Source organism: Trachurus japonicus, chromosome 6 (genome assembly GCF_045865225.1).
Source record: "Trachurus japonicus isolate A0001 chromosome 6, Traja_1.0".
NCBI classification, from domain to species: Eukaryota; Metazoa; Chordata; class Actinopteri; order Carangiformes; family Carangidae; genus Trachurus; species Trachurus japonicus.
Genome location: NC_140912.1, coordinates 29,528,796 through 29,543,434, shown reverse-complemented (window position 1 = coordinate 29,543,434; position 14,639 = coordinate 29,528,796). Strand labels below are relative to the sequence as shown.

The 14,639-nt window shown below is 39.8% G+C and overlaps 1 protein-coding gene across 1 annotated transcript in view; it reads left to right on the top strand.

Annotated features, from left to right (window-relative positions):
- Window positions 1-13,619: 13,619 nt before the first annotated feature.
- LOC146986376 (F-actin-capping protein subunit alpha-2) overlaps window positions 13,620-14,639 on the top strand; it is a 29,328-nt gene continuing 28,308 nt past the window's right edge. The window contains exon 1 of the mRNA XM_085780165.1: window positions 13,620-13,682. Coding sequence (XP_085636291.1) covers window positions 13,644-13,682 — 39 coding nt within the window. The 5' untranslated portion in view covers window positions 13,620-13,643. The remainder of the gene's footprint in view (window positions 13,683-14,639) is intronic.

Genomic DNA, 14,639 nt, shown 5'->3' with positions numbered 1-14,639 from the left:
TATTGTTGCGGCTGTCGTCCGTCTGCCGTCTGCCCAATTTCACGTGAATGCAGCATGAAAAATACGATTGAGTTGCTTGCGATATACAACCGCAACGCTAGATGGGAGTAATTCCTACACAATGAACCTTTAAAAATGAGTACAGACTAGTGAACTCCCTGTTGCTAATCCTGTGTAAAGTCAACACAGCCGGGCTTAACCCCTCCACCTCTTCTTCTCTACTTCATGTCAGTTCAGGTGTTTGCATGTGTGTTTGTTTGTGTCCTTTTCTTCTCAGTGACACACACACAAACGGACCCACCCGTGCGTTCAAAGCGTGGACAGGTGTGAGTGTTGATGGTCTCGGGGTAAAATGCTTAAAGTGGCTGCAGGTTTTTTGTTTTTTTTTTGGAAGGGGAGTCAAGGTGAGTCAGTGGGATCAGTATGCACGACTCAATTCAAAGCAAATACCACACACACACCTACACACTCATGCATATAGAGGAAGTACGCACACACACACACACACATACGGTACAGTATACGGGTATGTGGAAACGTGTAAGTACAGTGTATGTGCATGTGAAAGTCGTAGCCCACATAAACATCAAACCTCTGAATCATCACGCAGCCGGTGCAGCTTCTAGAGGAGGTTCTTCAGACCTCAGAGGGAGAAAGTCTTCACTGAGGGTGGAGTTAGGTCCTTTTTAAAAAATAAAGTAGAAACAAACTGGATTTTATTATACTTTATAATTTGATATTCACACTTATGTGACTCTAGTGACTGAGGGAAGTTTCAGGACACTTGTCTCTTCTGGTGCATTGAAATATGACGGTAACGAATGTTTATTAGCCTTTTTTTTTTTGGTATATGGAAGGCAGGGAATCAAATACCTATATTACACATTCAATACTGATATCATACCAATACAGAATGAATAATTTCTCTATATATATATTGTTACTACACTCTACTGGAATTTTTTTAATGCTTTGTATTCGTATCTGTGCTCTGTGTTGCTGTCTGCTGATCTGTTGCAACACTGTAAATTTCCACATGATGGAATGAACAAAGGATGATGTGAGATGTGATATGAAATGTGATATCTTATCTTAAATCAGAGGAAACAGAGACAGAGAGATGACATGTAGCAAATGTAGCCGTGAGTCAGATTTGAACCCAGTATGCTGCTGTGACCATCTAAGGTTTTCAAAGTCTAACTTTTAAAAAAAAAAGGGCCAAATCATCAGGAAGTGCAAATCAATCAATGCAAAAATCACCTCTGGTGCAAGAAACGTCAAATGTTTGAGAAGAGCACAGCAAATCCAGAAAGATTCAGGGCTGAGCCAAAATTTTAAGAAGCTAAAAATGAAACTGTCATGTTTTTGCTTCTAATGTATAGATAGATATAGATACAGATACAGACATATAAATACAGATACAGATACAGATATTGATATAAATTTACAAATGTAGAGATATAAATGTAGATATAGATACAGATAGAGTTATGGATATAGACATAGAAATACTGATATAGATATAGATTTACCAATGTAGATACAGGTATAGATATAGAAGTACAGATATAAATGTAGATATGGATATCGACATAGAAATACGGATATAGATTCAGATATAGATGTATGTAGACATAGAAATACAGATATATAGATACTGATACAGATAGAGATACTGACATAGATATATATACAGATATCGATATAGATACAGATGCAGACATAGATATACAGATACAGATATGATACAGATACAGATGCAGATATAGACATAGACATAGAAATACACATATAGATACAGATCAATCATCAATCATCATCTTTATTCACATATATAGAAAAGGTATTAAAATCATTAAAATATTTGTAATTTCATATGTGAAATGGGACACCCTGAGAAGCTCAAGAGCTTTTAAAAGGGGCCTAGATATACAGATACAGATATAGATACAGGCATAGATATACATATACAGATATTGATATAGATACAGATACAGAAATACTGGTAGATATAGTAGATATAGATCTAGATACAGATGTTTCCTGGTCCTATTGTGTTTCCGTCTCTACACTGTGGTGCTTCAGCTTCTACAAACAGTGGTTACAACTTTTCTAATTATCCACACGTCCAGTGTTTCTGTTTTCAATGAGCGACCTCCAGTGACCCTGACGACGATGATGATGTCATCCAGCTGTGAAGACACTGAGGCTCTATGTTCACTGGGAGACCAGCACAGATGTTGCTCCATCTCAACATTTATACAAACATGACTCATTAATAATAGAAACTCTTTCCTGAGGAGTATTTCCTGGTTTTATTTCTGTATTTTTACTTCATTAAATCTCATATTGACACCGTCGTTTCTCACTCTCTGACATGTTTTTACAGTAAAATGTCAGATTCCTCATGAAAACTTTATGATAAATCATCAGAATCAACTGTACCTGACCCAGATTTAGGCCGATACCAGTCAGAGGAAACACACACTCACACTCACACTCTCACACACACAAACACACTCACAGTCTTATCAGTCTGTGGAGAAAGCGATGCCAGTCGGTACCATGTCGACCTGCTGAGTCAACTCACACTCTCATTAAACCGCTAATGAGATTTGGCCTCGGTGAAACCAGGAGGTAGATGGCACCGGGTGGCGTGGCCAACAACCCCCTCCATCACACACACACACACACACACACACACAGATACCTTCCCTTCATTATGGATTCATGTTGTTTACACTGCAAAAACTCAAAATCTTTCCAAGAATACTTGTCGTATTTCTTGTCAAAATGTCTCATTTCTAGTCAAAAATTAATCTCTTTCCACTTAAAATAAAAATTAACTTGTTTTTAGATAATTTCACTTGTTTCAAACGAAGAAATAAGTAGAAAAATCTGCCAGTGAAAGCAAGTTTTTTGTGCTTGTAAGAGAGAAAAACTTGCTCCACTATCAGATTTTTCTACTTATTTCAAGTAAAAATATGCTTGAAAGAAGTAAAAAGTGTCTAAAAACAAGCTACTTTTTAATGTGATGAGTCTTATTTGAAGTATAATGAGATTTGTTTTGACTAGAAATTACATTTTGACTAGAAATAAGACAAATATTCTTGGTAAGATTTTGAGTTTTTGCAGTGTACTCACTTACAGCAGAAACTTGACCAGGATGAAACATTACAGTAACACGAGAGCAGCAGAGTGGAGGAGGCTGATGCTGCTGTATCTTCTTGGGTTGTTGGCGCCCCCTGTTGAACGAATCTGACCGAACTGGAAACAGCAACATGAAAGAGAAACACTTTTGACTTTGAAGTGGTGGAGCGGAGCGGAGGATCCAGCTGCAGCCGTGAGTCAGAGAGGAGCTGCAGCAGCGAGCAGGTATCAAAGGTTATAATTAGTGTTTGACCTGAGACGTGACTCCATAAAACACAGGGAGGACGTTTACAGAGATTTACTAAGAGGGCACATTAAACTGCACATTTCACATCTGACTTCTTCTTTTTTTATGTCAGTTAAGTGAGTAATACTTTACAGGTCAGTCAGATGTTCACAAGCAGCACAGGTACATGTGTTTTTGCGTGTACTTCATCGTCCAGGTGACATGTATTGATGAGAGATGACATCATGTTGTGATTCAGATAAAAACAAGGGAAAAAACACTTCACATATAGGAAACGTATTTACACAGAAAAGTTCAATCAAAGTCAGTAGCATCTACACACACACACACACACAGATAAACAAACATACAAGACAAAAGAGATCTTTTTTGTTGGTTTACATTGACCAGCGTCTTCAAAGGGATAGTTCAACATTTTGACAAATTGGCCCATTGCCATAATCCCTATAGTCATAGCAGTAGGTTTGTTACCTTTACGTAATTGTCAGTGCAAGCTATTTTTAGAACGGCGGAGCAGAGCCGTGAGCTGCTCAGAGCTGCGCTACGGAGGCTCATGGGATTTCTTGGTTTCCCTCATCAAACTCATCAAATACACAATCCAACAACTCCAAAACGCTCTGGTGGACAAGTTGTGACCTGCACATTCACCACGCTATGAGATAATAACACAACGTTACCACACAGAGTTGTTTTAGAGGGAAATTCAACGGCAGTTTTTCAGCAAGCAGTCTCTGAATTTACCTCGAAAACAACTCTGTCTAGTAATGCTCCGTTATTATCCCATAGCGTGGTGAATGTGCAGGTCACAACTTGTCCACCAGAGCGTTTTGGAGTTGTTGGATTGTGTAGATTTGATGAGTTTGATGAGGGAAACCAAGAAATCCCAGCTCATGGCTCTGCTCCACCGTTCTAAAAATAGCTTGCACCGACAATTAATGGTAACAAACCTACTGCTATGACTATAGGGATTATGGCAATGGGCCAATTTGCCAAAATGTTGAACTATCCCTTTAATGATAAAATCTTGTTTTTGACTTAAAAATCATGAAGGTTCTTTGTTTCTTCTTTTTTTCCCTTTTTTTTCTGGGAGTTTAAATAACTTAGGACAGTCCCAGACCACAGTCCATCACATAAAATGTAAAATTATTAGATACAACAAGGGAAACTGTCTATAATGAAGGACGTGAACGATGCTAGAAGCTCTCAAACAAAAGACGTGACAGAAAATGATTTTTAAAACGCCAACAGAGCCTCAGTAACAGTGACAGCACTGAAACACCTTCATGAAAGCACTTGTAACCAGGTACAATACCACAAACACACACTGGTGTAAAGTGACTGGAGCCTTGATCGACTCAGAAAAGTATCGCAAGTTTATATTTAATATCTGCTAGATTAGATTAGAGTGTTTTTCTTATATGATATCCCACATGTAGACGGCTAAACAGCTTCAGGTTCACTGCATGGACGCTTCAACTTTAAATCAAAATCAGTGAAGTCCTTAAAAGCAGATCTGAACGTGTCTGGACATTTATGGACAAAAAAGAACGAAGAAAGTTGGAGATTTTCTGTCCTGCATCTCCACAAAGCATCAGCAGTATGATAACATTTGATGAAAAATACACACCTCTCTCTCTTTGAATTCTCACTTCTATATTTGAGCATAAAAGAAGAGAACGAGTCTTGACCTTTGACCTGGACGGTGCTGTGTGTGTGTGTGTGTGTACTCTGTGATGAGACAGGTGGATTTTTATATCCAAGAACTTTCTCTCTCTGGTTCGTTTATGCCGATATTTCAGGATGAAGCAGATTCATGGAGGCCGCATGATTTCTCTGTTTTCTTTCCCATGAATCTTCACTGTGTGTGTGTGTGTGTTTCCATCAGCACACACACTTCTTCTTTCCCTATAGATGCTATTCATCTGGACCTGTCCTGTGTGTGTGTGTGTGTGTTGTGTGTGTGTGTGTGTGTGTTAGTGCAGGTACTTTCTTATGAATTCAGACCTACAGTACAGCCTTGTTGTTGGCTGTGGATCTTCATTCCTTTGTCCAATCAGCCGAGGTCGACTCGGCGCGCCTCGCTGTTCGACCCCGGGGATGAACTGAGAGAGAAAGTTTCTCTTTCTTTCTGTTCAGCTTTTTATTGGCTTTTTTTTTATTGCTCATTGAGAAACAGTGACCTTGCAAAAGAAGGAAACAATAAACGGGGAAACACCAAACACAGTGATGTCACTCACTCACTAACACTGTGTCATTATTCAATTCAATGTCCATTTATTTGTAATAATGATAATAATAATAATAGTTTATTTGTATAGCACCTTTCATGCTTCATGCTTTACAGGATAAAAGAAAGGTACAGTAAAAGGCAATACAGACGAGATACAAACATTAAAACATAGTGCATGCAATTTACAGTTTACAACAACAGCAAGGAAGAAAAAGGGAAGTAAAAAGATTTTAAAAAATAATAAAAACAGTAAAAAAGAGATAATAATAATACCATATTAATACCAGTGATTAATTAAAAGCCAGAGTATAAAAATATTTGTATTGTGTAAAATCATAGTTGCCTCTACCTTTACAGGCTGAGATCAGAGCCCATAAAGAGCAGCACTTAGCGATGGGAAGAGAAGAAGGAGAAGAAGAAGAACAGGGCGGCACAGTGGTACAGTGATTAACACTGTTGCTTCCCAGCGAGAGGTTTCTGGGCTCGATTCCCAGCCCCGGAGCTTTTCTGGGTGGAGTTTGCGTGATCTCCCTGTGCCTCTGCTCATACTCTCCAAGTAGTAGACGACTGAAAAGGTTCTTTGTCTCCATGTATCATCCCTGTGATGGAGGCTGAATCCCACCCTCTAACTGGGACTGGTTAGTGACATGAAGAAATGATGAGACCCTAGGGTAGGGTAAGTCTAAGGTTAGAGGGATAGTTCAACATTTTGGCAAAATGGCCCATTGCCATAATTCCTATAGTCATAGCAGTAGGTTCGTTACCCTTAATTGTCGGTGCAAGCTATTTTTAGAACGACGGAGCAGAGCCGTGAGCTGCTCAGAGCTACAATACGGAGGCTAATGGGATTTCTAGGTTTCCCTCGTCAAACTCATCAAAGACACAATCCAACAACTCCACAACGCTCTGGTGGACAAGTTGTGACCTGCACATTCACCACGCTATGAGATAATAACAGAACGTTACCAGACAGAGTTGTTTTAGAGGGAAATTCATGCAAAACCGCTGATGCACGTTGCCTTCAGGGACAGTTTTTCATCAAGCAGTCTCTGTATTTACCACTAAAACAACTCTGTCTGGTAACGTTCTGTTATTATCTCATAGCGTGGTGAATGTGCAGGTCACAACTTGTCCACCAGAGCGTTGTGGAGTTGTTGGATTGTGTATTTGATGAGTTTGATGAGGGAAACCAAGAAATCCCATGAGCCTCCGTAGTGTACAGTAGCTCTGAACAGCTTGCGGCTCTGCTCTGCTGTTCTACAAACAGCTTGCACCGACAATTAAAGGTAACAAACCTGTTCCTAAAACTATAGGGATTATGGCAATGTGCCAATTTGCCAAAATGTTGAACTATCCCTTTAAGCTACATTTTCCTCAGCAGAGATAGCCAGGACTCCTCACAAGACTCCAACTCCGTCACTAACAAACAAACTCATCACTCCCATCACTCACTTTCAATGACAAATAGATAGAAGAACTAGGGCAAGTACAGATGAGCACATTATGTTACGTCCTGTATATTGATATCCAAAGGGAAAACGTCACATTAGTATCATTATATAAATAAGAACAACCATCCCTCCAAGGTACTGATAACACCTTATAAGGTAAACAGTATCATCATCATACACTGTGAGATACAGCCCAGGCTCTATCTCACAATGTTGACAACTTGTCCTTCTTTAATATTTTCCCAAATACTCTAAAGCCTCCAGCTCTTCACCCCCCTCCTTAAAAGGATGAGCTCTTCCTACAACGTGTGGTCAAGGCCACTCTGCACCCTCCTGGCTTCAGGCCTAAAGTACAGGGCCCTGCACCATCTCTGTACCAAGTGCTTTGTTGAGGAATGTTAATATAATTTCCCATAAGTCCTGAGTCACTGGCACTGATGCAACATTGTGCATCTGCTGTTTCAGCATCAACCTGGATCTTGTAGTCTAAGTCTTTAAATGTTTAAGTTTTCTCTAGTTTTATTTTCGAAGGGAAAGACGGTTCATAAAAAGGAATTTAGCATCAAACGGTCATCCTCCTCTCGTGGCTCACGAGCTTCTGAGACGTTAATCCAGAAATGTAAACTTCATTTCCCAGACGTCTGGTTTGAAGCCTCTGTGCCAGAATAACTCCACCATCACTCATGCAAAAATGTAATCGCTGTGAAAGGACCCATAATCAGGACTGGGAGTGCTGGTGCACCCAGGAATTCCAGGGGAGTGTGATCACAGCCAGACTGGCGTTGAAAGCTCGTATCTGTGGCTTAGTGGGACACCAAAGTCCCTCGGGACCGCGTGGAGGTTTAGCCGGCGGGGGAGGCGAGGCAGATTTTTAGTGAAACCAGTTAAGGCTTTAAATTGTTCAGCCAGCAAAGAAGCTGTTTTGTCTCAAGACAACAGGTGACAACAGCAACCTCAAAGGCACAAAGACACAGATTACCAGCAGCAATAAACCAGTGCAATGTGCATTCACTGTCTCACAGCTTTAAATCATGTTAAATTCAACACAAATAAGCAGTGCACTGTCATCACAGAACATGCAGCTGTTTAGCATTTTAGCGTGCCATTTCAAAATGCTAATATGTGCTAATTAGCTCTAAACACAAAGTGAAAGTCAGACTAACGAGAATGTCAGTGGGTTCTGGGGAAAGGTTGAGGGAAGAGGTTGCGACTCATCCTGAGGTGGCAAAATGCCTGAACCAAATTCATAGGAAGGCAGTCAACAGATGTCAACAGGTTTAATTTAACAGGCAGGGGATTACCAAGGTGAGGAGTCATTGTCATGGTTGTCTGTTTAGAGTTTTATGGAAATTTAACTCAAGTGGATGTTGAGAAATATTTCTGTGGAAAGCTAAAACTCAAAACTGTCCATCTCAATCTTATGTCAGCACTAAAGGAGAAGGTGAGTAGGGTTCAACTTCTGGGGAGCACGAAGACCTGCACAAAATTATTTTGGCCTGAACCGAAGTGGTGGACCAACTGGCTGTCATTGTCTTCACCATATGTAGCCTCGCCTACTTGACCTGCTTTGGGATCGAACGTGATTGTTACTACAAAATTATTACAACCTCCGTTAAGGCCAGCCAACAGGTCATACTTACCCTGACTCTAACCCTTTGTCACAACTAGCTCCAATCAAACAGCGACTCAATCGGGATCAGCCAATTTGTGTATTATCGGAATTGAACTGAGTTGTTAAACCAACACTAAGGAACTTTTCAACCTTCATAAAATATTTTCATAACTTTTGTGATGATACATCGACTTACAACAAGTTGAATGACACCTCTGTCATGGCCTGAGGGGGTCTGTATCTCTTTCTCTGGCACTAAGCAGCTTTGAGGAGCATGGTAGGAACCCTGCTCTCACTTAAGTTTCACTTTCACTTTTGCGAGTCACAACAAGGAGGGAACAGGCAAAACGGCACTGTGTTTTCACTTTGAAATGATCCACTGGAAACAGAAACTTAGTTTTGATGTCTTCTGTTAATTTTATTCACAGGCTTAATGTGAATTATAGAAGAGAAACACACATTTCAGGATGGCTGACTTGTATCATCAGAACAGACGAGTCCTTTGATTTTCAGCCTCATTTCATATTCAAAGGGGAACTATGCAAGTCCGGTCGCTTTTCCACTGTTTTGCTAACCCTCCTCCCGACCATGTGCATTTGTTTACAACGAAGCCGGTGAGAAATCAATCAATAGAGCAGTACATAGCGTTATATATCATACGATGTTACGACGTGTACATTTGTGTAGTCTTATTATTAAACTCTGATCGGAGCACTGCGAGTTACAACAAGTCTGACCAACCATGACCCTAACCCTTCGTTACGACCTCTGTTAAAGCCAGATAATAAAGTCCAACTACCAAACCAAGGCTGTCAAGTAAAAGTGAATGGGGTCCCACCTCTATTGTCTCACACTGTCCAAAAACAACATCCAAGACGTTTTCTACCTGCATGTTTAGACCTCTGCTTTAGTTCAAACCTTTGTCCATCTGCACTGCTGCCCTCCTCCTCCCCCTTCATTTCAACATAACAGAAGCTATTATAACTGGCACAGAGAGAGCAGACCACAGTAACAGCAGATCCTGTCAGGAGGTGAGGAAATACAGTCTCAATCGTCCCCATGGCGCTGCTGCCTCCTCCTCCTCAGACTTTGATGCACTGCCAAGAAGATATTTTTCTCACACTGTTACTCAAGATGGCAAGAGAACAGAGAACACAATCACTCAAAAAAATGATACATAGTAGGCTACAAAAGTTGCGCTACTTTTATATCTTAACACCCCTTCAGTCTGCAGCTTTAATACCTCCACATTTCAGAGCCTTTTCAGTCCTCTGGGTGATTATTGTCCAAGTGGGAGCGGTGGTGTAATGAGTATCCGAGGTGACTAACCAGTAGCTGAGGGTGAGTCACGGACCGACCCCATTTTCACATGCCGCACTTCTCAATGCTTTTCCTTTTGGTCCCTAGAGGTGATGAGTGGCTCCAGTGTCGACACAATGGAGGCACTGCTTCAGCCCCATTCAAGTTCTGGGGCAGATTACAGGGCTTTTCAAATCCTCTGGTTTGATCCTCCACTGTGCCTCGTCATCCCAAAACTTGAGGTTGCACAATTATTCAACCACTTGCGTTGATGGTGGGGCCTCACAAAGGAGGGAGATAAGGGGCTTTGTTGGTCATAATTTAAGGATAAGAGCAACAAAACCTTTTTTGAAAAAGCAAGATATGATTGTTTTTGGATTGGCTTTTGTTTAAAATGAAACCAAACGAGCAAAATTGAGACATAACTTCATGTAACAAGAATAAATTTGTGTGCTTGTACTATAATGATAGATGCAGTATAATGATATATCAGAGGAGTCTATTGTTAGTTCAAAGCAAAGAGTCATGGATGAAAGAGAAGGTGAAGGATGGACTGAATCTGGCTTGTTGGAAGACGTAGATTACTATCATCGTGGCTGTAATCGTGGCATGTAATACAGCTGCGACATGCGCCCTGATGTGACCCCACCAAAGCAAACACAAGAGCTACGCTGTTGGCATCGCACGAACACTGAGCCTTTTCAAAAAGGGACGGATAAATTACAGTCTTGGAGGGAGAGGGAAAGGCCTAGGCAATGAGGAAGATCTGAGCCCTTCAGTCTGAAGTGCTCATTATGGAGCCAAGTAGCTGCACCGTGAGGTCATGATGAACCTACCTGTTAATAACAAGGTTGTTGGGGAAAAACATGGGGAGAAGATGTTGTAATTTAGCTGCATTAGTAATACTACAGCACAAAGGGGCATTTATTGAATTAAAACTTGTAATTTAACTAAATACATGGCAAGTTAAATACCCAGCTAATCTGCTAGTAGCAGCTACATTTTACAAAACCTGAGGTACAAAAGTACATTAACTGAATTATATGTAAAATTATACACTTACCTGCATGTATTAACTTCATTCTGCCTTATTTAAAAGGCAAGTTTCAGCTATGCTACATCTTTTGTCAGATAGCATTAGCCAATTACAGATGAATTCTACATACAAATGCCTAATAGTTTTAAAAATATATATATTCAATATTTTTACATTATGTACTTTTAAGATTGTGTAAAACCCAGGTGCCTATGGTAGCAGGTTATAGCTAATTGGCTTGTGTATTTTGCCTAAACGTAATTACAGATTTTAATTCACGCTACAATTCATTCACCAGACTAACTATAGTTTTGACTTCTTTTTTTTTTATATATATATATTTGGGTTAGTACGTAAATAGTCAGAACAAGTAGGCCTAACAGCAAGTTAAAAGTTAAGATGTTGCTCATAAACAGATGTGTTTTGCGATAGCTGACAGGTTCACATGAACATATTCTTTAGTCAGGAAATCATAAAGAAATAATGAAATCACCCACATTAAAAAGTATATCTTAATAGAGCTTTTAAAGTTCAGTTACAACTGGCAAATGTATGTGATTGTAAGTTGCATCCATCTGTTTGTCGTCTGTAGATGTTTAATTTAAATTGCAGACACTCGCTTTATTTCATGGTCATATCAAAGGGTCATGTTTTAGCTCGGCCTCCAGAGAGTGAAAGTAAGTGAATATAATTCTCCGAAGAGACGACAAACACAAGTGATAGGCATGTTTCTGCACATATGGACATATAAGTGTCGTGTTGCATGAATCAGGGAGATGTGATGAGCAAGACTTCTGTGGCTGGAGGAATGTGATCAACCAGACTTCCTGCTGTACCAACTAACTACGTCTCTTGTCCCTCCTTCAGAGCTCAGACTGTCTTCTTTGAACCTCCCAAAACTTAACGATCATTCCACCATCTGTGATAATATTTAACCAACCTCTTTATTTTCTCCCTGCCCCTCCCCCTCTGTCTGTCTCTGTGTGGTTTTTGGGCATTAACTTCCATTATATTTTCTGCTGCTATTTGGAAAAGCAATAAAAACAGACAGACAGAGAGACAGTGTGAGACTGATCTTATTCGTCTTTACCATCTCTCTGAGCCCCATTAATTATTGGAAAAACAGTGTTTGTACGCCATCTAGTGGTGAAATGTGTGACATACACAGTGTGAGTGCATTTCTTTGTAATGACAGGGCTTTCCCCAGATTCATTGTGATGATTACTGTAAGACACACTCATGAATTATTACATGCAAGATCTAAAGCTCAGGTGTGAATGCGTGCAATGCATAATTATTCAGAATATAACCCACAAAAGAAGCTTATTACTGATAACCATGGTAAATAATGCTAAATTAAAGGCACTTATCAGCATATCATCTCAAACGAGATGCCATATGCAGCTCAGTGGTTTAAAATGGGTCCATATACCACATTTACATCCAAAGCCTGTACAAAAACATTGAAATCTGCCCTAATGAGGAAAAAAAGGCAATTAAAATAGAGGGAAAAAAGAAAATAAAGAAAGAAATCAAGTTAGAAAGCTGTACACTGGAGGGATTACCCAGCCTTGTCCAAAGCCTGTACAAAAACATTTAAATCTGTCCTAATGAGGGGAAAAAAGGCAATAAAAATAAAGGGAAAAAAATGAAAATAAATAGAGAAATCAAGTTAGAAAGCTGTATACAGCAAGGATTACCTATAACGTGTGTGCAAAACAGATAAGGAAGCCAACCAACCAACCAACCAACCAACCAACCAACCAACCAAAACAGATAAGGAAGATTAATTTTGCAACATACATTTTGGAATTAATTAGGCTATTGAGTAGGCTAATTATACAAATACATAAGATTCATTCTGCTAGAGCTGCCACTTCTAATGCATCTATTTGTAGGTTCTGGCACTTTTGTACATTGAATTCAATTGTTTCTTAAATGCTAAAACCTTTTGAAAATGAAATATATAGTTAAACATACCCTTGTAATGTAACAATAGTGCTTCACACATACCTAAACTAAAACAAAATTAAATGATTAAACTATATTTCAACCATAGACTGTAAACAAGGGGATGATTTGAAGGCACAGTTTATATATTTCACTTCAGCTATCCAATTTGTATTTATTTTATTAATTTCAACATATCATAATCATCAATAGGCTACTGATAATCGATCCTGCAGTAGGCTACCTACAGTACAGACAGACACAGCCAGTGACCGAGGAGAATCATATCAGTCAAAACTCAAAACTATCTGATTCTGAACCGAGCTGGGAAGCCTGATGCTGCGTTCGAGACCACTCGGAACTCGGAACTCGGAATCTCCAGTGTCGATTTTAGTTGTAATTTTAATAAATGTTTTACCATTGACAGTGTGGTTTTGTACGGGTGCAGATTGTTGTGTAACACGTTAGACAACCGATTCGCGTAGAAGTCGGGGTAGATTATTATTTTTTCTCCGTAAGGTGGCGTTTTAATTGCACTTTCTCAAGTAGGAGAAAAGAGAAAAAGCTCGGAGTTCCGAGTTTTCACGAACGCGGCACGAGCCACCCACCCACCAACCCATGCGGTGACGTCACGGGGCTCTGACAAGCTGGTGGTGCCGGAAGAAAAGATGGCGGATCATGAGGAGCAGCTATCCGACGAGGATAAGGTAAGACACCGATTTAATCGCAGGTTTAACCCCACCGATTGCGCCCGAATTTGTGGGTCGCATCGGCGGCCGTGTTCCCCGGTGCATCCCGGTGGTCGTGTGGCGATATTGAGTGAATTTTTATTAAAGGAAAAAAAAAAGAAAACCCTCCCAGGGCCTCGACACAACACAACACAACCGCTGCTTGCTTCTGCTCTGCTCTTATTATTTTTAGCTCAACTTCCGCTCATTTGCGAGTCGAGGCTCCTTGTACGGTCCTGACTGTAAAAATAGGAACCGTGTAACATATTATACATATTATAAATCCACCTAGGCTTCACCTCCCCACGCCCTTTTCGCCATTTCACCCCCCGTGTGTGTCCCTGGTTGTTTGTGTTATGGAAGTTTTCACACACCAAAGATCTTTAGCATGTTAGCCGCAGGATGCTAACACGTAGCCGGACTTGCTAACACGCCCTTTTTTTTTTTTTTTGCTCTTTGACACCGTTTTTTCTGTCACTACACATTTAAAAAAAATGTTGATAAATAGTGTTTTCCACTCTTATTAATATTTTAAAACTTATACTACATGGCTGCAACCGTGTGTATTGTGCAAAGCTGACTTGCTAACTAACTAACTATACTATAACTGCAATATTAGCCTATTATTATTAATAATAAAAATAACAACAGGGCTTTAGACTAACTTTTTTGACAAGGAGCATAGTGGTCCCTAACTTAAATTTCTATGAGTGCAAGCAGAAAATTGAGAGGCGTACACTTTAAACCGACTTGCTAAGCAAATATTCACATTTACTTTTCATTCACTATCATCACATTTCCAGATTCTTTGAGTTGTCCCTTCCTTGTTTCACCAGTGTTAAAAAAAAGTAACAAACCGCAAATGTATTGGTTACACATGAGCAAGTAGATGAAAAATTTATCTTAAATTTTATGGGCAGTCTGGAGTCCTGCAAT